We start from the raw sequence: 25451 nt of genomic DNA on the forward strand, positions 1-25451 counted from the left end.
GGCATAAAGATCACTCATCACTCACTCTCATCAGGGTGACAATTTCATCCATATAGGGCCGAATATGACTTCTCACAAAGGACACCAACATTCCTAGCTGCTGGAACAGGAACTGGAAGGAAGAAATATGTAATAATCAGTGTAGCTTATCCAAATATCAAAGCCACTGGGTAAAGAGTTTCACAGGCAATTGCGAGCTCATTTATGAAACAAATAGCATGCATAGCTCCCATGTGCTCAAAATCTGGGGCTAAATTCTTGGCAGCTTCAGCTCAGCAGTTTCGGTTTTGTGGGTTTTTATGGGGTTTGGATTAATTTTTATTTTTGATTTTTAAGAGGGCAGTGGGAAGAAAAGTGATTTTGGGTTTATTGGTTGGGTTTCCCCCCAGCTTGCATTAAAAAAAAATTGCAAACTCCAAGCCTCAGGCAGTTAAGCACACAAACAGGGGTTTATAAAGTCCCAGCAAACCTACAGTGTCAGAACAGACTTGCAAGAACAGACACCTCAATTACAGTGCATTGTAATTTATGTTTGAAGGATGCTTCCAAAAATTTAGCCCCTAGTCTTTTCCCCCTGCCTGAAAACCAAACTGACACACATTTTAAGATACTCCTGTACTTTTTCCCATCCCCCACAAGATATATTGGTGAAAAGTTACTGGGGAACTCAGTTAGGTCCTTGCCAGAAAAACTGCATTTTTTAAAAAGATGGTTGATTACACCATTCATTCTTCACCACCAAGAAGAATTTTGACTTAGACAATTTTATTTGGATACACTTTGACAGTTTTGCAATTCCTTCCACCACAATACAATCCTAAACATCCAATTGTGACAATGAATTTACTCTTTAAATTGGTATGAAATCACGTGGGCTAAATCGCTTTGATGTAGATAGTCTTATTTTCTCTACAAAAAATAGGAAAATATAAGTTATTGTCTACTAAATTTCATTTCTTCATGCAGTTTTTGAAGACTACAGTCACAAAATACAACATGGAGCTCATAAAAAGAGATAACACTTTCATGAGAACTAAATAAGAAATAATCTCAGCTTGTTTAGCCAGAAAGTACACATACATTTACCAAAGATGAATTTTGAGCTCCTGTTTTGCACTTATTTTTTGGTGTAGTGAGAGGATGCTTACATACAGGACAAGGACCTTCCTCTTTTAGGCTTTATGTCACGCTTACCCACCTCAGCTCTTCTCCCCAGTACACTTTCACCATCTTCTTTTACCTGAAAATTTTTAAACAGAGTGTGCACAAGTGCATAGCTTTCAAGCAAGTTAGATCAGTCAGGTCTAGAACCTCAGACAACCCAGACACGAGATGTTTTCCTTACAATCTCAGTAGTAGTTCAGGCTGGGAGAAAACAGCAGTTCTATAGCAGAGCTGGGATTCTGCTAAGGGAGCACCTATAAAACACAGCAGCAATAACAAGTGCAAACTGCCCTTCACACCCCAGAGCTTTTGGCTGCCTGAAGAAGAGCCTTGGCAAACAACAGCCATCTCTGGTTAGGTGAACCTTAAGCCCATCATCATCTTCACACAATTCTCATTTCCTTCTATAACTGCACATTAAGTGGGAAGGAAGAGAAAGCACTGCTGTGGAATCACCACCCATGTTGCTCTAAATGTTAGCAGACTGTTTCAAATTGATTTTTCCTTCTCAGAGATGAGCCAAAGTAAATGACTGCATCAGAAATTTGAAGAATCTACCCCTATTATTTAATAACACTGTTTGCCACAGAGTATTAACACAGATCATTGAAAGATCTGGAAGCTGCACAGGTGTTTTTCTGAACAAGAACAGCTTGGTGAAAACACAGAATCAAACACTGGCCTTCCAAGGATTATGCTCAGAAGCAGCCGTTTCAATAAAAAGCAGAGAAATTGTTTGCACTGGGCATTCCAGTAATTGCTCACAGAAGGGAAAAAGCATTCTGCAGTGTGCTTGGCATCAACACATAGCACAGCAATGCCCAAAGCCAGCCACAGTCTCTCCAAGGAAATGGATTCTTATTTTCATACAGTGGAACAGGCAGGAGTGGTCCCTGGCACACTCACCTCTCGGATGGCACCGTCACACACCCGGATCACGTTAAGGAATGTTGGCATGACCTGGGGCAGGAACTGCACACACTTCAGTCCAAGAGATTTGAAAATAAAGGTGATGGCCTGAACTACCATAGTGTGGTGCTGGGACAAGGATTGGTCTCGGAAAATTCTCATCAGTGCCACCATAGAGACAGCTGGATAGAACTCATCCAGAGGGAGGTTGCCCATGTTCACCAACATCTCACTGGTGCTGTAGTCAGCTAGGAGAAAGAAGGCAGTGTCATGAGCTAGGTATTAAAAGATCTTGAATATGGGTTCAGGAACACCTAGGCGTAAGTTGAAAACATGTACACTAACAATTCTTTAAGAAGAAGAGACAAACTGGCAACAAAACAGTCAAGATCTGTTTGTAAATGATAAAGCTGTCAATCTGAAAGAAATTGAGATTAGCTTACAAGAATCCTGGCTGGATTTGGACTCTGAGAGGCTAACAGCTGAAGCATCTCGTGATTGATCGATCATGCCAATGTTCACTTTGTGTTTGTAAGGGTCCAAAGCACCCAGCAGCCCTAAGACACGAATAGCCTGAAAAGACACAAAGAAAATCCACCAGAACTGCATCACTATGGCCAAAGACAACACTCAACCCCCATATTTGAAAAGATCCTGATGATTTAAGAGGGAAGATTGGAATGAAAGTGAGTGCCTGGAAAAAACAGCGCTTTCCATCCAGCTTCCGGAAGCCATTTCATTAACTTAACACATGCACTCTCTTATTTCTGCTTATTGCATTTTGCTAAGTCAGAACAACATTCCCCCCCTCCCTGCCTCAAATCTATGCAGGCACATTTATTTGGCACCTCTCTATTCCCAAACAGCTTTGCTAAGTTAGTGTGATAGTTTCATGTTCATACCTCTCTGCGGGTGCCCTGGTTTTGCTCAGTCTTCAGGAAGTTCAGAAGCACCTCCAGCAAAGTTGGGTATTTCCTGTACGGTTCTACAACATAACCAGTGCTAGCCACAAGCTGCCCCAGTGTCCAAAGAGCCACCTGCAAAGATGAAGCCCAAAGATTAGTTTTGACCAGGGAATTTATTATGCCTTCTGATACATCAGTCATTCAACTTCTGTAAAGTTTCTTTGAGCATCTAAGGATCACACTGCAAATCACAGTCCATGGTTGGAAAGCCTCTATAAAGAACGTTTTTCTATAAGCAATAGTAAAGAAAGTAACAATTAGCAGTATCTCAGGCTGTCACAATTGCTCTCACTCAGAGGTACAATTCAAATAAACATTCAATTCAGTGAGTCCAAGACTTCCAATAAAAACAGCTTTCTTTTCCTTCTTGTTTTTTCCTCTAACAGCTCTGAACTATGTCACAGCAGGCACTGTAAACTCTCACCTGTGTACTATTACTATAACTCCACTAGAGACTTGAGTGATTTAAAGTTTCATTTTAGCAGCTATGATGGGATGTGTGGATATTTTGTTACAGCTATGGTCACATTTATGGTCAAGTTTAGCACAGATGTAAACACTTACTTGTCTTTTAGCCAGCAGGGAGGAGTCCTGTAGCATATCCATAATTATAATGAAGAGCTCATCCACCCACTTCCTCATCTCCAGCCCACTGACCTATTGAAAGACAAAAATTCATCCTTCATCTAGCATTCCCAAAACCTTAACAAGCATGGCAAAGAGGTATCTCAGTATATCCCTACCTGTGCAAGCTCCCCTATCGTAGCCAGGACATTGTTAATCACACCTGGATTGGGATCTGGATCAGGATCTTTCAGTTTCACAATCAGTGCCTGGTGGATGACAGTGGGACAAATCAGAATATGTTTAAAGAGTACTCAAAATTATCTTTCCTTTTGTTTACACCTGACCCCACAATCATAGTAAGAATTTCAACAGTAAAAGAAACTTGGGTGTCATAAACATTATGCAAATCTGGAATTAAATTGGGCTAAACTGTCACCCACGTGCCTTCCTGTGAGTAACATCTACACCATTTCTAGATGTAGATTTGTAGATGTACATTTGTTTTCTTTCCTGCTATGATGAAGCAAAAGAACTGTAGCTCCTGAGGGTCACATTACCACTTGCTGTGTCACTTCACTCCAAAGTCACCAGGAAATGTAGAGACTCTACCTTCAGGATAGGCTCCATGTAGGGACGGATGAGGCGTGGAGCATTGGAAACCAGGTGACCCAACATCCTGGCACTTTGCTCTTTGATTCTGCCAACACCACTGTGTTCCAGCTCTGTTAGAATCTGCACAGGAGAAAATGCAAGCAAGCAAACCAGAAAAACAAAGGCAGGTAAAAATTCTTTGCATTTCTTTCTGTCACAACTCAGTACTTGTAAAGGCTGTTGTACGATTCACGCTGTTATCATTTATCCTAAATTAAGCTAAAATTAATTAGCATAAAAGTGATGGCTCCAAAATCTCTGTTTACAAAGAGGTACCATGCATTCACCCAAAAGCACCACACAACATTACTCCTCAACAGAGATGGAAAGCACTCTGGTATGATGACTAGGGGTGAAATAACAACTGCTGTCCTTCCTTTCCCTTTTAATACATCCACAGAACTTCAGTCCAACCAGTGATCATGAGAAAGATCTGCTGAAACCCACTAAGCTGGGCAATAACTGCTTTCCAAAATTGATTCCCCCCACTCTCCATGCATTTACAGCTAGATAGCCCAGTTATTTAACACCACCTTAGTCTCAATATCAATGACTCTGTTTTCCCTGCAGGAATCCCTCCTCCTCACCTGGATTAACATCTTTCGAAGGAAAGGCATAACAAAGGCAGGGTTCATGCTGCTCAGACGCCCCACAGTGCAGATGGCCAGCTCTCGGATTTCAAACACTTGATCATTCAGGGCCACAAACAGAGCTTGCAAGTTTTCAGCCTGGGCAAGGTGAGCATCAAACCGCTCATCCAGAGAAGCCAACACGCAGAAACGTATATCAGGGTCTGCAAGAACACATTATTTTCTCTTTAAATGCACTAAATTCCTGTCACTTTTTTTGGCCTTTCCTCAAAAGTTCTTCACAACAGCTTCCCTAGAGCAAGACACTATATCAGTGTTTCACACACAAAAAAACACGATGGGTCAGCCATCTTTGTGCTGCTCAACATGCCCCAATAACCAAGTCAGCACAGTGCCAATCCCTTGCACCTGCAAGTGTCACTTTTGGACGCTACGTGGCAACCTGAGATGAGTTCAACTGAAAGAAAAAAAAAAATCAAGTAAAAAATTTCAACAAGAGGGATCAACTCCTTCCCAAACTACAAAATTTAAAGCTGTGACCCAGAACAGCAGCAAAAGGAGTCTCAGTGTTCTGCTTATTTCAAAGGATCACCAAGGGCACATCTGGAGCATTTTTCACTACTGTTCTATTATTACCTCAAAAATCAAGATGTCGAAAAAGAAAATGGGAGACTTATTTTTCTAATTTACCAAGAGTGACAGATTAAGTTCCGTGGCAAATATGTTCAAATTCTATTCCAAATTCTATTTGTATTCATAACATCATCACCTGCTCACATGATAAAATTAACATGTGGTAGGAGAGCCCTTTTCTCTGAATCCCACACTAACCTGGGTCAGTTATTCCCACCACAAGCAGTTTGCTGAGGACGTCAGCCACGACCTGCACTGCTGTCTGACTGACCACGTGGGCATGGCCACTGATGAGATGGATGGAGGGTGTGAGCAGGCGAGAGCAGGTGCGGGCGGCTTCCATGCGGATCTCCTTGTGCTCGCTGTTCAGGAAGTGATCGGCGCAATGCCGAACGAACTGAGTCAGGGAGTGGCCTGAAAAGAGAAAAATGGGTGGTTAAAACACAGGTTTACACCTTAGTTACCAGTTTTACCAGAGAACAGGAGTTTAAAGAATTTTTCTGCTATTTGTACTCTACTCCAACGTCCCAGTTGTTTCTATCCCATATGCCCTTGCCACCTCCTTCCTTATTTCACCATAAAATCAGAGGGTTTTGGGAAAGCAGGCTTCAGAGACAGCAGAACTGTGATTAGAGCTAAGCAGTAGCCATAAGATTGGTCAGCAGAAAAATTATGTAAGAAGTAGAAAAGTAAGAACAAATAGAACATGGTCTGTGTTATAACATTTGTCTAGAATAACTCCTTAAGCTGCAGAAAAGTTTATCTAGCGAGATATTAGGAGGTTTTAAGCTTAATAATGAAGCTCTGTGCATTGTGTTTTAAGGTTTACAAGCAGGTATTGTATTAGAAATAAGCAAGCATTGTTTTAACCAAAGGTTCATGTGCTAATAGTGATTGGATAGAACTACTGTCAATATGCTTTTGCTTTGTGTGATTGGTCAAAAAAGTTTTAAAGTAAGTTGTAACATTAAGTTCTTGGTCTGCTGCCTGGGATGTGAGCTGGTGGCATCATCCCATTGTCATAACCATGTAATGAGACTGATGCTGGAAAATAAAACAGCTCAAGGCACGTTCCCAGCAGTCCTGTCCTGTTTGTGATTTGTACAGCCCCCGGCTGGCGATACCTCTCACCTTCAAACTCAAAGCTACCGAGCGTGCGCAGGGCAAGGGTGATGCTCCCCACATCACTGGCCTCTGGGATGTTGGTGAGACTGGGGGAGGCCAGCTGGTGGGCAAGGCCCTTTGGCATGCCTGGATGTCTCAGAGGCTTGTGCATCAGAACAAGAGAGAGCATTTTCAGCAGCCCATCCTGGATATCCTTCTTCAGCTGTGGGATCTGACGGCTCAGGTCGTACAGCACAGCTGTTAGAGCAGGGCTGAGGGCAAGAAGCAAGCAAAAATCATTAGAAAAGAAACAATGATATGCATATTTCACCTTTTTGTTTATTTATGCCTTTGCCAATCAGAGATTGCACATGAGAGCAACACCTGCAAGCAGAGCACAGGATCCTTGTGTGGACTGAGGCATGAGGTGACCTTACTGTATAAACTGGGTGAGCAAAGTCCCAGGACTGCTGCACACATCACTACATTAGCCAGTGTTGCTAGAAAACTGTTACAAATCTAAATTACTTCTTACACTTATGTTTTTTAAACAAAAAAACAAGTAAATTGACTTCCAGATGACAATATAATTTAAACAGCCTTGTGCTACCCAAAAACTTTTTCCACACCTTTCCATACTAACAACTTAATTAGCTCCTCCAGTAAGAACTGTCAGCTACAAAGGTGAAAGAAGCCAGGAGCAAATATTCAGCACTTCAGCTCTCCTCTGCCAGTTTGATACGGCACAAGTCTGCTGGCTGTCAGATGCTGTCAGAAATTTCACAGGTTGCTGCCAAATGTGTTTGAATAGTAGAAAATGAAAGAGAATACTTTTGGACTAGCTGTTCTACAAGACAATTTCTTTACTGAGATATGAATTCTCTTAAATAACAGACACATTAACAGTTAAAACATACCATTCTTCTAAGACAGCTATAGTGATCTTCTGAAAGATCACTTATGTCTACTTAAAAGCAATAATCTTCCTTATCAATCTGAAAACTTTTAAGATCTCACTCTGTATGGCTGACAGTGCCATCCTGCAGCAATCAGCAAACCAGATTTATGCTTACCTCAGGCCCACAGCCAGCATAGGCTCCAAAAGCTCTTTGATGTCCTGCTGGATACTGGGTCCCATGGCTCGTGCCAGCATACTAATGCAGGTGAAGACTGTGGCATCAACCTGCACAGACTTCTGTCTCCTGGAAAAGGATCACAAAATTACAAGGAGCTGCTATTTTTCAAATATCTTTCCTCATCCTCCTTCTGTGTTATCAGTCTTACAGAAACACTTCTGATTTTAATATAAAAATTTGATCCATATTACAAAAATTATATAAAGAGCAAGTGTTTCCATTTCTTCCTCTAACTTTCACATACTTACTTGTGGGCAAAGTCCTTTGGGGGAAGAGCTGCTTTTATGATTTCAAGGACTTTTGGTAGGTAAGCTTGAAACTCAGACCTCACTGCCACAGAAAGCAAACCCAAGGCCTGGAAGGCTGCTGTTCGCTCCTTCTCCTTTTTCACACAACTGAGAACATGATTCATGGTGTCTGGAAGATACTGATCAGCTGCCCACAAGAGAAAACAATACAGATATTAGAATTCATTTAGGTTTATACAGCTGCATAACATTTCCAACTAAATCTTTACAAGTGTAAAACTAGAAAACGGACACAGTAATATTAAATTTGCTGATATGACCAGTGGCAAACATGTCACCATATAATAAACATTTCATACTACAGAAGGCTTTGTTTTTAAAAAGAAAAATCGCCAGAATAAAAGAGCTATAAAACACTGCAACAGGTTTTATACACATATAAGATCCAAGCATCTTGGTTTCATAGTGACTGATTGGAAATTTGGAATAATTAAGGCAAAAATTGTTCCAACTCACTAAGAGCAGCTTGGTGACTTGCCTCCAACTGTGATACTCTCCTAAACTTGCTTAATAAATCAACTAAACCACTTTAAAGCTGGCAGGTATTTCCTAGCACATGCAACAGAGAAAAAGGAAGAGAACTCTAATAATATTTGGCATATACTGAGTCAGAGCATGAGAGAATTCTCCTTTAAGTCTGACATATTGAGGAGAAGACAGAAAAAGGAGGTTTTTATGTTTTATGGTATTGATCACTAAATTCTGAAAATAGATTTCAATCTATTTTCTTCATCAGAGCAATATTTTGGCATCAGCTATCAAGTCACACTTATTCAGAACAAAAGACTGTCTTCCCCACAGAGGAATGTGCTCATCAGACAAGCACCACATTTGGTGTGCTGCACAAGTTCATCTGGACCAAAGAGATCTGGGTAACTTCCAGCCCAAATTCAGCAACATTTCTAACATCCAAGCATTTGTCTTGTCACCTGTGAACGCTGAGGGACGGAAAGCGGCCAGTCGTGGTAGCAGATTGAGAACTGTCATCTGGATCAAAGAATTTTTGCTGGTTCTGCACTTGAGAACCCACTGGCAGACCTGGAAGGAAATAGATTAGGCTTTAGAGGATGGCCATTGGCAGTAACACACAAATGTTTATTACCTATGTGCTTTTAGGCGTTCTACTGACATTTGGTTTCAGAGTCCCTCAAAGGAAAGGATAATCAAGACTGCTTCCAAAGGAAATAAATCATTTGCCCCAAGACAGACAGTGACAAAGCCACAATACATGTAAATGTTGAGTTTTGAAGGTTCGGTTCAATACTAGCTGGTATTGCCTGCTAAATAAAACACAGAGTACAATTCCTCTGCAAGAACAGATGTTGAGAATGTTGAGAGACAAGCCGAAGAACAAATACATACTTGATCAAATTTCTCTTCCATTAAATCCCTGCAGCATCGACTTTCTACCAACGTAGATTTTACTGGGACAGGTGAGGTTGCAAAACCCATAATTCCTTGGTGAGCACTGTAACCCAGGAGACCAGCCAAAGCATTTGACTGAGAGGGCTGAAGAGACTGAAAGCTTGTGAAGGGAGTGATGTGGCGAGGCTTGGTACTGAAGCCCATCAGGTCCTTGCAGTACTTGTCATGCACAAGCTGCTGCTGAGTGATCTCTTCCATCTCCTCTCTAAGGCGCTGGACAAAGTAGAGAAACATTAAAAAGTAAAAAGTAACTAAGATACTCTCAGTACAGTATTACCCAAATCTCCTGAATAGCATTCTGTATAATCAATATTTAAATGGCTGTAAAATAACAACTGAGTAAAATCCAGCAAAAATATTCGAGTACCTAACATGTAAGAGAATCCTCATTACATAGAAAAAATATTTTTCATTGTATTTAATCAAGTTAATAGACTTTCCATTGGAGCTTATTACCTCCTCAGCCCAAACTTGTCCCTTTTATTTCTCTAACACACTTTAATGCTCGACTCCATGTTCAGATGAGTTTTCCACCCAACAACCCCACTGCACCACTATGGGATATTTGCACAGCCTTCAGAGTTGCTATACACTCTCAATCAATGCCCATAATCACCCCCTTGCTCCTTTGCTCACCTCTCCCTCCATACTGCTGATTCTCACTAGCTCATTGAGGATCAGTAAGGCACCGTGGATTCGGTCATCACGATTCATTCCTTTCTCTTTGGCCAAAGTCTCATCAAAGCCCTTCTCAGCCTCTTCATATGTATGCTTGGGGGAAAAGAAAAAAATCTCAGTGACAATGCAGAAACAAAGTCTGTGGAAATGAAGTAGTACTGTCTGTCAAGAGTTAGTGACATTCTGAATTTTCCAAGAGTAGCCACAAACCTCATTTGAGTAATAAAAGAAGTATAATGCAATAAAATTCTGATTCACCCAAAAGTTGTGGACTCTGCTGCAGAGCATTTTCAGCAGCACTAATCAAACAGCATGGTATCAGCTTCATCACTATCTGCAGCACTTACTTGATTACAAGAAATCCAAATTCATAACATTTGACTGCACTGCCTAAAACTTACTTGATATCACCAAGCTTGAATTCATGCGACAATGGCAGCAAAGCAAAGGTTCAGACAAAAGAATTCTTATCTTTCACACTTATGTTTTATCTACACTAATAAAACCCTCTGTTAGTAAGAGATGACACTAGATAATTGCATGGCTATAAAACTAGGTCAAGTTCAACAGCTGAAGATGAGACGCAGATAGAGCAATGTAATCTTGAAGCAGTTAAATCTTGCTTATTTTTGCAGCAGCAAGCTAAAGGAGCTACTCACTTTGGAAACCATTATATTTTCAACTCTTTCAAGGAGAGGCAGTTTTTTAACTGACAAAGGTGACAGGTTCTTAGCTTAGCCAGCTCTTCTGAAAACTGGCACTTCAACATCTGTATTGCATTATTAGGGCCTGCTTCAAAACAAAGTTATTGTCTTACTCTGTACCACTGGGGTTTCTGCATCTCTTTTGGCTCCCGTTGTGTGGTAAGGATAAGGCAGGCTCTTAAGGCAGAGACAGCTCCCTCTCGGATGGCCTGCTTGGGATCCCACACAGCCACAAATATATTGTCAAAGAATGGCTGCACTTGTTGGAAGAAGAAGGTAGGCACACTGATTGCCAGCTCCCGCAAGACAAGGACCTGCAGGAGGGAAACAGTAACGATCTGAAAGATGAGCACACAGAGACAAACCTCATAACTTTTACAGTGCAGTACCATTTGTTTAGACTGTGGATGTCTGTGAGCTTTTCCATCCCCACACTCTGACAATTCCTAGCATAACAGTGTCTTTGTCTTCATTAGTCACTGGGCTAATGGAGAAGCAATGAAGCAGCACTCTGTCTGCCAGGAGGGCATTGCAGACTCTCAGACATGGACTGGCAACCATTCCCACCCTGACCAAAGCTTTTCTGCAGATTTCTGTGCATATTTCCTACCACTGTTCACTAATCCCAACTATTTCATGACAACAAAAAAGGCATCACTTACAGCTGCATGTCTACGACCTTCATTCCTGTCAGCTCCCAGCCACTCCAGAGCTCGTTTCACCTCAAACTCCACATACTCAGCTGTGAAGGTGTCACCAGCCATTGCAAGCCTCCCAATAGCCTTGGAAGCCATCTCCATTACAACAGGGTCATTGGATGGCAAGAGGTTCCTCAGGTAGTTGGCAAACCTGCCGATACGGGTGGCATTACCTCCTTCAACACCGATAAGACTTGCTGCAGAGAAAGGGAGCAATGCTGCAGTTTTCATGTGCTGCAGTTCTCCCCAAGAGTCAGTGAGGCAGACAGTATTCTGGATGGCAGCTAGTATTCCCTACACGTTCCTTAAAGATTCCCATTAACCCCCCCTAAACGACAAATCCACAAGAAAAATAAAATCAAGCACAAGAAAGGGCCACCATTCTTTTGAGCCTGAACTGTTTAAGTGAGTGGAAAAATGTGTCTATTAGCCTCATAAATTTTCCCCATTTTTAGTTTTAGAAGAGGAAAAAAATAATTCACCCTGAGATCACAGACTCATTCCTGAGAGAAAGACATCCATCTGCATGCAACTATTGTAGCTAGTCCACCTCACAAGAAAAGTCAAAGACTAAACAGCCCAAGGAAATGCTCTCCTCCTCAGTCCTAGAGACAGTCTCTCCAGGCAAGGGTGGAGGCAATTCATCAGACACCAGCATGGCAGAAGCTGTCATTGACAGTGCCTGGGTTGTACTTGTTTTGTAGATAAAGTGTCCAGGGTGGTCAAGCTGGCACCTTTCAACATCACTAAATTCACAAAATAACTTGAATGTGATACTGTCAGCTTAAGACCTGATGTTATCAATAAAGAATTCTCTAAGGGATTTACACTGCCTTCAAACACATTGGGACTGGATGATTTTTATGTCTATGAGCCTAAACCATAAACATCTCTTTGGCTATTTAAGAAGTAACTGCTACAATACAGGCTATGTGTCTGGAAGGCAAAGTATTTATGCAAGCTGACTTCCCCAAGAGTGGGGATTCAGGCAGCTCTGCAACCTCAGGGAGCACACAGCCAGAGCCACTAATGGAGAGGCTGATCAGAATCAAAGCAGAAGCTCTGTGAGCTCCTCTTGGGGATGGAAGTTGCTGTTATGGAGCCAGGTAAATTTAAATAATAAGAATCTCTCCAGATGGAAGAGAGTTGAGAAAGTCAGCCTACCCTAAAACATATAAAGCACAAAGTATTCTCAGCTGAGCTCCAAAACAGAATTTTCATGTGCTCAGCATTCACATTTGATGCTCAACTCCCAGAAGAGCTCAGGGCCCATTAAGAACCAGGTTCTCAGCCACTCTCAGTAGCTCCCATGCTGACACTTCATGCAGATTTTCAGAGCCAGCAACTAGAACACACCCAGTATCCTGAGCTGTTAGACATCAGGCCCCAACTATAAAAGCTCATTCCTTTTGAAAATCTGTCCCTAAAGATAGTTGCATGAAGAGAAAACTCAGCAGAAGCATCATGCACTTTCACTTACCTATAGCCAGAATGCCACCCTTCCTTTCATTTGCATCAGAGCTAGAGACCAGCTCAAATATGTGATGGTTCAGCTGATCATAAAACCTGGTAGATTCTTCCTGACTCATCTGTAAAAGCAAAAAGTTCAAATCAGCTTTCAGCATTCTCCCTCCTGCTCCAAAACCTCCATAAAGACAACGCTTCTTATGCCACTTAAACAGAAAGAAATGAAACCAACCATACATTACAAGCTCAAAATAGTTTCTCTTATTTGTGACCTATACGCAGCAAGTTTATTTATTCTGGTACTTGACTACCCGTTTGTGTCACCAACTTGCTGACCTCTCCTCCATGCCAGGGGGCAAAGATAAGCTCTCTGCTGGGCCCCATCTCCTCCCTAAGACCAGCTTCCATATTCCAAAAATCTCCATTGCCAAGGCACCCAGCCCATTACCCTACACAAGGATAAATAATTCCATTGGTAGCACTCACCTCACGCAGCTCCATGGTGACATAATGCTGCAAGTCCTTGGCAGCTTTGGCCCTTGTCTCTTCGCTGCGACTCTTCAAGCCATTGGCAAATTGTTGGAGAATGGACACAGTACCCGACATGGTGGCACTGTGCTGGGGCTCAGGGGCATCAAGTCCTGTAAATTCTTCAGAGAGACACATCTTTTACTGCTTGAATTGAAAACCCCGAGCTTCTTTCTTAAGGCTGTCCCACCTGACTGTTCTCAAAATACCCATAAAGATGCTGTGTTGGTAGACTATAAAATTACAAATAATGACTGTATTCCTTAGGCATTACACTCCATGATAAAACTGTATCACCCCATATCAGGACCCCCAGCCTATTTGCTCTCTAGCTCCTCAAATACCAAAATACAGCACAGTAGGCCAGGTCCCCTAGGGTGATCTAATCCTAAATCAAGGGTAATGCAACAGTTGAAAACCAGCAGGGTGAAACTAGGGTTTGCAATCACCTATAATAAGTAAGCACAACCATTCCCAGGATTATATCACTATCATATGCCCTCCCTGAACACTTTCATCCAAGTTTCTTCACAGAAACCTCAGTGTTACACCAACACAAGGAAGACTCAGCACTGGCAAGTGTTACATCCTCCAGCAGATATTTAGAGATGGGAAGTCCAGTTATAGCAACGCCAATCATTGCAACACGGGGTTTCCTAGCATAACACATAAACAAACTTTCTCAGGAGCCTTTCTTTATGTCAAAAATATTTCAGATGCTTGACACTCCCCCCCTCCCCCCGATATTCAGATTGTGTAAGACCAAACCAAGCACTAACACCAGAACTTCAACTGCTTCTCCCCAAATATTCCACACGCGGTCACAGCCATCCAGCGGGACCATAGGCGAGGTGGCTGCTGGCAGGAGCCCAGCAGAGGCTCCCCGGATCAAAGAGCAGCTGGGGGGTGCTGCTGCCCATCCACCCAGCCCGGGGGCAGCTCCTGGGATTCCCGCAGGGCCACAGAGCGCAGCGGGCGGGACGCGACAGGCCCGAGTGCGGGGGGAGCCCCGCAGGCCGAGCGTGAGGGAGGGGTGAGGCGGGGCAAGGCGGGCACGGCCGGCGGGGCCGCGGGGCCGGGAGCTCGGGCAGGGCGGCCCGGGCAGGAAGCGGGAGGTGAGGGGAAGGGGAGCCGATGATGATGAGAGGCACCGCCGCTCTCACTCACCCGCCGCCGCCTCCCCTACTCCGGGCCCCGGGCCCCGCCGCCGCGCCTGCAGCGCCGGCGAGTCGCGACTGGCCAATAGGATCCCGGGAACGCCATGATCGGCATCATATCTAACCAATAGGAAAAGGGAAAGGGGGAAGAAGTGCTCGAAGCTCCGCCCCTTCCCCAAGAAACCGCAAGGACAGTCGCTTTTTGACCAATCATCAAGGCAGTAGTGGCTGAGTGGCACTGTATCTAACCAATAGAATGGTTGGATTTACACAGTAGGCCCGCCCACCCGATGCCGGCTTCCGCCCTTCCGTGAAGTGCCGGCTGTGGCCGGGCTGCAGCATGGCTATAGGGTAGAACAAGCGGCATCATCTGCTTGGGCTTGTGTGAAGCGCTTAGCATTGTTCCGCATGACATCCTGGTCTCTAAACTGGAGACACATGGATTTGATGGATAGACCATTCGTTGGATAAAGAACTGGCTGGATAGCCGCACATAGAGAGTTGCGGTCAGCGGCGCATTCTCCGCGTCGAGACCAGTGGTTTCCCTCAGGGGTGGTACTGGGGCTGATAGTATTCACCAACTTCGTCGGCGACAATGGAATTGAGGCACCCTCAGCAAGTGACACCGAGCTGTGTGGTGCTGTTGTGGAAGGAGAGAAGGTTATGTGGAGATCTCAGAGCAGCCTTTCAGTATGTGGAGGGGCATGCAAGGAGGGACCCTGAACCAGGAAGAAGGGGGAATGGGTTCCGACTAGAAGAGAAGAAATTTAGTTTAGATGTTAGGAAAATGTTTGGGGAGGTTCTGACATAAGTTGCCCAGAGAAGCTTTAGGTGTCAAGTGTCCAAGGCCGTGTAGGATAGGGCCTGGAACAACCTGGGCCAGCGGAAGGTGTTCCTGCCATGGCAGGAGCTGACACGAGATGAGATTTAAGGCTTTAAGGTCCTTCCCAGCGCGAGCCGCGCTGAGGGTGTGAGCCCTGAGTGCGCCGTGCGCATGCGCAGAGAGAGCGGGGCGCTGCCGTCCCCCTGTGCTCCGCTGAAATATGTCCGGCCGTGCCCGTGCCAGCGGCCAAGGCGGCTGTGTCTGCGCCAGGCTTCGGGCGCTCCGTGCCGGCTCTGACATGAATCGTGGTGCTGCCGTGTGCTGCGGGGTGAGCCCCTCGCCGCCGTGCATGACGCCGTGGGCCGCTTCATTTTCCTTTTAAATTGTCCTCCGGGCGGTGCCGGCAGGTGCGGAACTCTTCGCACAGGGCCGCGGGGGTGGCGAGGCCGGGCAGGCTGGCGGTCTCGCAGGGCGGGTAATGGCGGCGCCCTGCCATCTCCCTCAGGCCGCCATAGCGGCGGCGCCCCCCGCTCTCCCCGGGCCCCGCTAACGCGCGGCCCTTCCCCTTCTAGGTGCTGCTGCTGCGAGACGGCGGGGCGAGCATGGGACCAGCAGAGCTGGTGCAGAAGATCAGTATCAGCGCCGAGAGCCCCCGCGGGAGCGAGAGCGGCGGCGCGGCCTTGGCGGGCGCTGAGGGGGCCGCCGGCGGCGGCTGGAGACACAAGTGTGCGGCCTATGTGCTGGCGCTCCGACCCTGGAGCTTCAGCGCCTCGCTCACCCCTGTGGCGCTGGGCAGCGCCCTGGCGTACCGCGCTGAGGGAACGCTGGACCCGGGGCTGCTGCTGGGAAGCGCCGTGACCGTCCTGGCTGTGCACGGGGCCGGCAACTTGGTGAATACGTACTATGACTTTTCCAAAGGCATCGATCACAAGAAGAGTGATGACAGGACATTGGTGGACCAGATTTTGGAGCCGCAGGATGTAGTCCGGTTTGGAGTCTTTCTCTACACCGTGGGCTGTATCTGTGCTGCTGGGCTCTACGCGGTCTCGACGCTGAAGCTGGAGCATCTGGCCCTGATTTACTTTGGAGGACTTTCCAGCTCCTTCCTTTATACCGGAGGTGAGTGCTGCATCCCTTGTGAATCTGAATGTAGAAGTGACAGAATCAGCTGAATTGTCAAGAGGTTTCTAGAAGACACACGTGATCTATCTAGTGCACTGCAATAAAATATTTGTGGTATTTCCTGAAGTACTGGCATGTAAACTTGTATTCTTTGCAGTTGCATGCTGTGGGAAGAGTCATACTAAGATCTTCAGTTGGATAGTGGTGTTGAGGCATTGTTGTTTACATGTATGGCTTTAGATGCTTACCAGAACAGTTGCTGAATCTTTTTGTGAAGTTTATCTCATATTCTTTATCCTTTTTGTGAAGTTTATCTCATATCTTTTTATGAAGTTTATCTCATGTCCTTTAGCAGTGTTGCTAATGGCACATTTTCTTTCCTTTGGTGGGAATGTTACTTTGCTTTGGAATGTTCCATTGTTATTCTTTAGATGGAGCTTCACTGTGAATGCTTTATAGTACAGTTTGTGATTCTTCTTAATAAGACAAGGATATTTTAGTGTTTTCCTGTGTTGGATAGATACAAACATCATTAGTAGGAGAAGAAAAAGCAACTTAGTTTCTAATTGTCAGACTTCCAGTTTTGTGTGTTTCCTGAAAGCATCTTGCCAGTTTTGCATTTCGTTCTGAGCATTTTCTGTATTTCTTCAGGATCAGGTTCTAGTATGCATGATCACACTGCAAAGTACCTTATTTCTATAGGTTTTTGCAGAGACAAGTATTTCTAGGTGGGTATTAAAACCTGGTCTATTTGTTGGGAAACCCAGAAGAAGACAGGAATTACGAATCTGACTCTGTGTTCTCAGAAGGCTAATTTATTACTTTATAATACTATATCATACTAAAGAATACAGAAAGGATACTTTAAGGTTCTTCCTAAATAAGGATACTTACTGAATGCTAAAAAGATAATAATGGAAACTCATGACTCTTTCCAGGGTCCTGACACAGCTTGGCCATAATTGGCCAAACAACTCACACAAGAATCCAATCAAACAATCTCCAAACACATTCCACACAGGAGAATCAAATGAAATAAGAATTATTTTCCTTTTTCTCTGAGGCCTCTCAGCTTCCCAGGAGAAAAACCCTGGGTGAAGGGATTTTTCACAGAGTGTGAATGCCAAATTGGCCCTTAGTTTTTGTTACGTTATTTGTCTGGAGAAATTCTTATCTTAAAAAAGAAGACAGAAATAACATGTTTCTTGTTCATAGCTGCATGTGCTTTGGTTGTTTTGTAGTATTCCTGTGGGAAAGGCTGAACTGTTATGTCTCCATTCTCTTCTATCATTTGAATTCTTTAATAACGCTTGATTTTATTCTTGTGTCTTGCCACAGGAATTGGATTTAAATATGTTGCCCTTGGCGATGTGGTGATCCTGATCACCTTTGGGCCCCTGGCTGTGGTGTTTGCCCATGCAGTGCAGGTTGGTTACCTGTCCCTGACCCCCCTGCTCTATGCTGTCCCTCTGGCCCTCAGCACTGAGGCCATCCTGCACAGCAACAACACCCGGGACATGGAGTCAGACCGGCAGGCTGGAATTGTCACCTTGGCCATCCTCATTGGCCCCACCTTCTCCTACATGCTCTACACTGTGCTGCTCTTCCTGCCCTACCTGATTTTCTGTGTGCTGGCCACACGCTACACCATCAGCATGGCACTGCCCCTGCTCACCATCCCCATGGCATTTTCACTGGAGAGACAGTTCCGGAGTCAGAACTTCAACAAAATTCCTCAGAGGACAGCCAAACTCAATCTGCTGCTGGGGCTTTTCTATGTTTTTGGCATTACATTGGCACCAGCTGGTGCTCTACCCAAACTGTGAAAGGAGCTGTAGGGTCAGGCCTCATAATTCACTCTTCATGCCAATTAACAGTGGATGTTATGAATAAATGGCCCATTATGGACAGTGAGAAGAATGGAAAGACCACCTTGCACTGTTGATAGTGAATGTTACGATTTCTGGTCTTGGATAGCTTATACAACACAGCTTATACTTTCAAAAAAGTGATTTATCAGTTCTTCAGAAGGGGAGAACTGTGTGGCTTTGCATTAAGGAACAAGGTGACATAAGGTCAAGGAAATGTTTAAAGAACCTCATCCTTCTGCTACCTAATTTTTTCACTGTCAGTTCAATGAAAGATAGAGCCTCAAATCACGCTCTCCATTCACTTCACAAGCACAATGATTCTTCTTATCACTTCTTTTCTTATAGTGGTGAAGGAGTCCAGTGGCTCCCATATGGGAATCAGAAAACACTGCCAAATGTTTAGTATCACAACGTAGGTGCCATTAATTCACTGTCTTGTAAGTGTATTTCATCTTCATCTGTAGTATGTTTTCATTTTTGTTTTGCTTTTCGTAGCCAAATTTTGAGCTTTTATTTCCAAGCCCCCTGAAATGCACTAGATATTGATTCATGAACTGCTTCTGCTTGTCCCATATAGTCTAGAAATTTCAAAGTTACAGATCTCTGTGGGTTGTGGTGCTAAAATGGAGCATGAATAGCCCACTGCACAAACTTTAGGCCAAAACCAGTAAATCTGTATTCTGCCACAAAAGCTGAAGCTGTAAATGCAAACTGTGCAGCTGGAAAGCCCTTAATGGGTAGCAAAACAAATTGTTTCCATTTTTGCATTTGCATAGAATTTACTTTCTGAAATGACAGTTTTTGAGTTTGGGGGAGCTGACAGAGTGCCAAATTTCTCTGAATAGCTATGGATTAATGGATACATAGGTGGAAAACAAATTCTTGATTTTAAAAAAGGTGAGTTTTTTTCAATTTGTTTTTCTCTGTTTATTTAGAGTATTATTCACAGTATTATAGTGAAATGTCTTATTATAAGAAGCCCAGTTCACCAAAGAAGAAAGATAAAGTATTAGAAGAAAACAAGTCTGGATTATTGCATTGGCTCTGCATAAAAATTAGGACTGGAAACTGGAATAAACCAATTTTGTTAACAAGATTTTTCCTAATGGAGTCCAGAATTTGTGTCACTGAATCACAGTTAAGTGATCTCTGCAGGGAAGTTCCCCACTCTATACCTTACAGCATTGCTTTGTTTTCTCCTGCAGTTCTTGCCACTTGCTGTTCATGTGGCCCTTTGGAGAGTTGATTGTTTCAGCAGCTATGCAGCTGTGTGAAAAACACGCCAAACACAATGGGGAAAATATGTGCCTTCCAGTGCAAAGCTGGATTTGATCCATACCATATTACTTAGTGGCAACTGAATTCTCTTCTGTGTTATTTAGTACCTGTGCACGGGTTTTCCTGAAAAGCTTCTTTGCAGGAGCTGTGATAAGCTCAGAGGAATTGACACAAGTGTTGAACTAGAGCTCCTGGTGCCAGTCACAGCCTTGCATTTGTGTGTGTGTGAATCTTACACAGGAGCAATAAAATAGCAATAAACTCAGAGGTGTTACCCTGCATCTGGCACAGGTAAGTTATGCCCTCATGGTGTAAATCTGCAAGATCCAAGTGTCCCATCAGTGGGTTGTACTGCCAGCTGTAAAGCTGAGTTGATGGTACCAGATTACATGGTACAGCTATTTAGAGATGAGTTTTATGGCTTCATGTTATCCAGTGTTCCCCAGCAGTTACACCTGAGCTGAAGTTAATGGGGAGGAGTCTTTGCAGGCCTATTTAATGAGCCACACTTTCATCTTTTATTTATTAAAATGGGCAAATGATCTCTCTAATCTGGCTAGGCACTGGACAAGAAGAGATGCACTTCAGCTACAGCAAAATACTTGTTAGGAATAAAAACACAAAGAGAAAATGCAAGAGTTCAGCTCAGATGGAGGGGGATATCCAGAAGGCTTTGGAAACTATTCAATGCAGATATACACACCAGAGTTTCTACTGTTGCTTCTTTGTGGACCTACAGAATAAAGAAGAGCCTAGCTCCAATATCCATTTCACATTTCTGCAAACCAAAAGCTTTTGTAGGGATAAGTAAGGGCTGAGCTGACAAATCTGTTAACCTTGCAATTGGGGATATGCAAGTTTATTGGGTTAATCCTGCCCTTTGTGTGCTTCATTTTAGGATAGCTTGGTTTTTAATAGCTTTCCATTTCAAAGAATGGTTAGTTACCTTTTCTCTACTTTTTTTACAAAAACTAGAGTACTCCAGCTAAATTCCTTAAAGTAACTTGGCTTATGTCTTTGATAACTGTAATTGTAATAATGGGAAGATCATTGGAGTATGTAACTCTTACTGTATCTTGACTACCCTTTCTTGGGTAGGATGTCTACTTAGGGCTTGAAAGGACCAGTGCTTTTTGTTACTAAGATGAAACAGGTCATTATTACAAAAATCTGTGTGTGGAACACTTTCTGAGGTAGGGGGAATTAAAAGTATTTAAAAGTAAAACTGAGATGAAAACTTGGTAATTTCTTACTAGCAGATGCTGGTTGCCTCCAATTTCCTCTCTTTGAAAAACAGTATCATTCCAGGTTCTTGAGGATATTAGTAATAACACATTCTTCACCATGGTTTTGATGAAGTCATTTAACTTCTCTGTGTCTCAGAAAACAGCTAATTTTTGTAACTTACAGGGTTGCTGAGCTGACATCATTGTCATAAAGAGCTTTGAAAGTAAAAAGTGTTTTATCTCTGTGCTTTCCAAAAAGCTTGTTAGTATTAGAAAACATTTTAGATACAAATTAACATAAAGGGTGACTTAACCAATGTAATTAGGCCAAAATAACCTACACATATAATCAGTGAGTGGTAAGAGAGGTTCATTTATTGGTTTGCTTTGTGATGAAGATGCTGGGTCTCTTCCCCTTACCCCACTCTTCCCTGTCCCATGCTACTTTCCCTGAATATAAACTTTAGAAACTTCTTGCAGGTTACTCATGATGAGCTGTATTGCTGTGTGATGAATGTGCACTGGTAGATGAACTGATCTGTAGCCCATCTGTTAATGTGTTCTAAAGCACCTCCTGGCCTTTCTTCTTACCCAATAAACTGTCTGAATGTTACTCAGTTAATTATGCTATGTTTGATTCTTTTATATTACTCAAGTTGTATTTTTACACATGGATTAAAACATGGTCACAAAAGAAAGAAGGTCTTCATCTGTGTCTTGGTTTGGAAAGACAGGTGTGTGCTAAGGAAGGCAGGAGCCTTCCCTAAAATGGAAAATGTAACCCCCCCTCCCTCTGAATTGCTATAAATTTGAAATTAAGGGGGGCTCTCAGGCAAAGATATGGGAGCAGGAATAACAGTTCTTTATTAGGGAAGAAAATAAAAATAAAATAAACAATGCAGTAAACCAAACCAACACTGACAGAATCAGAGCCCAACCTGACACCCTGTGGGTCAGGGTGCTGGCAGCAGTCCCATTGGAATTGTGGCTCAGCCCTCCTGCAGTGTCAGGGGTGGTTCTGCTGGAGCAGGGATCCTGGAGAAAGGTGCAGTCTTCCTCTAGAGATCCAGGGGAAGAGGCAGCTGCTGTTCCTCTGGGAAATCCAGTGGAAAGGCTGTGGTGGTGTCCCAAAAATCTCAGATTATACCCAGGTAGGGATGCTTGGCTCTCCCCTCTGGGCAGAGCAGTTCCCAAGGGGATGCTGTAATTTTTATCATCCATGCAGTGACACTCACTGGTCCATTATCAGCAGATGTCTCCCCAGAGGGAGGATTGGTTTGTGGAAGAGATAAAGAAAACTGCCCAACTAACAGAAGACAACTGCCACACCTCTAACAGATGGCAAATAGAATACACATTGCCTTGCAATCTAGGACAATCTGCCATGTTTATAGTGTAAGTGCCTGAAGAATCATACTTTTTTTTGTGTAAAAGTCCTTTTGTGAATCACATAGTCCTGTCCTTCCCTATCCCAAGGCAAACAGTTCTGTAGCAGTGATCATTTCCTACTAATGGCAGGCTTAGAATAGTTCTGGTATATTAATCAATGTGCAGAATTTTCTCTGATGCACTTTTCTGTGCCATGTACTGTTCAATATTTGTAAGGAGGTTTTAGCTGAACTTTAATACCTTTAATAAAGCTGAACTTTTTCATCCTCACCAGTGTGTTCTGCCAGTTTTCCAATGCTATGGTCGCTGCTCCATACAACTGTGACAGCATAATGCCTCCCCCATGTGTGTCATAAATGAGCCTAAAGCATGGTTTGAAATTTTCATGCCTTGGCCAGTGGCACAGTGTGCTTCACAAACACATTTAGAGATAGTTATAAGGATAAAACGCAGGATTGCGTGATATCAATACATGGCTGAGCTTTCCAAATAAGGAAGCTTCAATTCCAAATGGCTGCAGATGGCAGTGTTGCACTTCCATTGCTGCTGCAGAGCCTTTTTCCTACGGGAACCAGTGAGCTGTGTTTGCAAAGGATTTTTTAGTGTTTGGTTGTATCTCATTGGGTCTCCTCTAATGTAAGGGAACTTGAAAGTCAAGTGGCTGCAGATGAATTTCTATTGTGCAGATTATGACTGGACAGATGCTCCTGGTCTAGGCAGGTACTGGCAGAAATGGGCATTTGAAGAAAGCCAGTCAACTCTTAAATTTTAAAGCCTTTGCTGATGGCTTAATAAGGCTTAATACTCTTTCTGGTCAGATGAGGGCTGGGTTTTCAAAAGAGTGTGGGCAAGCTATGCATGAGGCGCAGCATATTTGTGGGGCAAAGAATGCCATGTCTGCACACTCTATGAGATGTACTTCTGTTCAGTCAATTGCTTTTAACACATCTTGAATCCCCAGTGAAAAATCTTGATATTTTATAGTGTTTTTAGTAAAATCAATGACATTGCCTAAAAATGTGTAAGTTTAATGAAGCTCAGCAGGGCTGGATTATTGCAGCTGTATGTCTAAAGGAAACAGGCTCATTGCTGGACAGAATCATGCCCATGTTTTATTGTCTGAAACAAGGTCTTTGTGCTTTTCTGAAGTCAGAGTAAGACTCAAAATGAACTAATTTGTCATGGGATTTTGTTACAATGTCTTCTGATGATAACTCTTAATGTTGTCACTGTTTATTCTTGCTACATCTTGAGGGAAACCTGTGTTCTAATCCAGATATATCAGCGGCCACAAGGATTTGTATTAATGACAAATAAAAACTTGAAGGACCTAGTTAAGCATTCCTTTGGGGTCAGCTGAGAGAGTGTGACTTGCTCCAACACTTATCTCACTGATCTGCAGGTCCATTCCTTCAGAAAGAAACCTGTGTTTGTGCATCTTTCCCAGGCTTCATGCATGCACTATCCTGAGTGAGAAGTTCACACACCAGACTTCACAACCTCTCCACATTAAGACCCAAATGTTTTTGAAAAGCAGAACAAATCCAAACAAAACAAAACTATAACCCCTGACTGTCCTCTGCTGAGTACTCCTTGGCTTGCCAGGACCTGAGTGATTTGAAGCATTAAAAATGTATGGCACCATCAAGTTACTCTATCATGAAACAAAAACGAGGAGAAGCTGCTCGTTAAGGAGATGGCTGATCAAGATGAACATGCTGGCTGGGAGATGTGTCACAGGCAGATTGTCTGGAAGCAAGGAAAGCAGTGAACCTTGCTAAAACACTGGGTTACAAATGCTGCTCTGGGAGCTTGAAAACATGGAGAGCTTTAGAAACAAGAAGTTAGGGTCTGCCTCCTCCATCTGCCTCCTGGTTGGCACCTTTCAGATGCCTTGTCCTAAGCTGGAGTAGCACTGGGCAGGTCTGCTAGTCTGAATTCTGCCATAAACCTTGTTACACACAGATGGGTGTGTTTATTTTTCACCTAATCGAGGAGAGAAACTTCTGGGCTTGTTTCCTTTTTAAGGGGACAAAGGATAGTTTTGTCACTCCATCAACAGGGGGCACATTCCTATAGACTATATAATCCTTTGTGTTCGTGGATGTTGTGAGCTGTTGTTTCACACTATCTGGGAGAAAGGTTTATCCCTCTCCTGTTCCAGTGGGAACACAAGGCAGAGCTGGTCTATCACAGCCTGACTTCCTTGTACCAGCAAAATCTTTATTTTTTTTTTCCCGGTGATGATTTAAAAGTTGTTACCTTGCAGGCAATGCCTCTGCTGGGTCATGTCATAAAAGATAATTGGGCACCTTCTATCCCAGCACAGTAAACTGAGATCATGACCTTTCAAGGGTTAGGAATCCAATTATCTGGAGAAACAGTTCCAGATTGAAATACCCTTCTAACCTCTTACTGCTTAGTTTTCCAAATCTGTGCTGGAAATTTCAAAAGTCGCCTAATAAAAAAGGTTGAAATTACCCTTACACAGCTTCCATGCAAGTTATTATTATCTAGTGATAATTCTGTCTCTAAGCCTGCTTTGAGAACTTTCTGGATCCAGATGAGCCAAAGAGAACTGACATTTTAGAAGATTACACTTTTTTGCAAGCTCTCCAGGGTGACGCAGAGAGCTTGTGGGACTAACTGCATTTCAGATGCAGGAATTTTCTTCTTCCAGGAAACAAACGCCCTAGGAATTGTTTTCTTTAAGTTTTTAAAGCAACACAGAGCTGTGGAGTTTTTTTGTTTAAAAGGCAGAAGATATTAACAGAGCAGGCAGTGTGTAATCTGTTGTTCCTTGATCTGGCCACTACTGGTTCTCTGTGGGATACTGGTACATAGTGGGAAATTTACCACCAAAGGAGTTAGGAACTTACACTGGTTTTGTCTGGGGTTTGAGTCCAGATGTTGCTACAACTGTTGTTTTTTATTAGTTTAATATATGCCGAAGTTGGCAAATATATGCTGAGAGCCAGGTGGGACAGATGAGATGTGACGAAGTTCTTGGATGATTGATAATGAGCAGGGAAAATCAATTGTGTTAATTTCTGGCTTG

At 43.3% G+C, this 25451-nt stretch overlaps 2 protein-coding genes across 5 annotated transcripts in view; one reads left to right on the forward strand and one right to left on the reverse strand.

Annotated features, from left to right (window-relative positions):
• Positions 1-14731, reverse strand: part of MTOR (mechanistic target of rapamycin kinase) — a 70204-nt gene extending 55473 nt beyond the window's left edge. The window contains exons 1-21 of one of the 3 annotated variants that reach the window (XM_030963707.1): positions 14695-14731; positions 13486-13649; positions 13013-13121; positions 11497-11729; positions 10948-11148; positions 10089-10223; positions 9390-9665; positions 8957-9065; positions 7968-8154; positions 7657-7785; positions 6611-6855; positions 5678-5893; positions 4844-5049; positions 4215-4337; positions 3782-3871; positions 3603-3695; positions 2976-3110; positions 2517-2646; positions 2071-2321; positions 1199-1240; positions 26-112 (exon numbers count right to left, since the gene is read on the reverse strand). In XM_030963707.1, coding sequence (XP_030819567.1) covers positions 26-112; positions 1199-1240; positions 2071-2321; positions 2517-2646; positions 2976-3110; positions 3603-3695; positions 3782-3871; positions 4215-4337; positions 4844-5049; positions 5678-5893; positions 6611-6855; positions 7657-7785; positions 7968-8154; positions 8957-9065; positions 9390-9665; positions 10089-10223; positions 10948-11148; positions 11497-11729; positions 13013-13121; positions 13486-13605 — 3117 coding nt within the window. In that variant the 5' untranslated portion in view covers positions 13606-13649; positions 14695-14731. Of the gene's footprint in view, positions 1-25; positions 113-1198; positions 1241-2070; positions 2322-2516; positions 2647-2975; positions 3111-3602; positions 3696-3781; positions 3872-4214; positions 4338-4843; positions 5050-5677; positions 5894-6610; positions 6856-7656; positions 7786-7967; positions 8155-8956; positions 9066-9389; positions 9666-10088; positions 10224-10947; positions 11149-11496; positions 11730-13012; positions 13122-13485; positions 13650-14306 lie in introns of all 3 variants that reach the window. The other 2 variants (XM_030963708.1, XM_030963709.1) reach the window with 2 other exon arrangements.
• A 994-nt stretch (positions 14732-15725) lies between these two features.
• UBIAD1 (UbiA prenyltransferase domain containing 1) lies at positions 15726-19596 on the forward strand. 2 transcript variants are annotated; one of them, XM_030964013.1, is made up of 3 exons: positions 15726-15914; positions 16080-16626; positions 17968-19596. In XM_030964013.1, the coding sequence occupies exons 2-3, from the start codon at positions 16110-16112 to the stop codon at positions 18453-18455; spliced, it is 1005 nt and encodes a 334-aa protein (XP_030819873.1). In that variant the 5' UTR covers positions 15726-15914; positions 16080-16109; the 3' UTR covers positions 18456-19596. The 2 variants fall into 2 exon arrangements, with proteins under 2 accessions (XP_030819873.1, XP_030819872.1); XM_030964012.1 differs by having other exon boundaries at positions 15734-15835.
• The last annotated feature ends 5855 nt before the right edge of the window (positions 19597-25451 follow it).

The sequence above is a fragment of the Camarhynchus parvulus genome, chromosome 21 (genome assembly GCF_901933205.1).
Source record: "Camarhynchus parvulus chromosome 21, STF_HiC, whole genome shotgun sequence".
Classification (NCBI taxonomy): Eukaryota; Metazoa; Chordata; class Aves; order Passeriformes; family Thraupidae; genus Camarhynchus; species Camarhynchus parvulus.

Coding starts and splice junctions, on each gene's coding strand:
- UBIAD1 (XM_030964012.1), top strand. CDS start 15,806: ATGAATCGTGGTGCTGCCGTGTGCTGCGGG. Junction 15,836..16,079: donor GTGCTGCCGTGTGCTGCGGG/GTGAGCCCCTCG, acceptor TTCCCCTTCTAG/GTGCTGCTGCTGCGAGACGG. Junction 16,627..17,967: donor CTCCTTCCTTTATACCGGAG/GTGAGTGCTGCA, acceptor GTCTTGCCACAG/GAATTGGATTTAAATATGTT.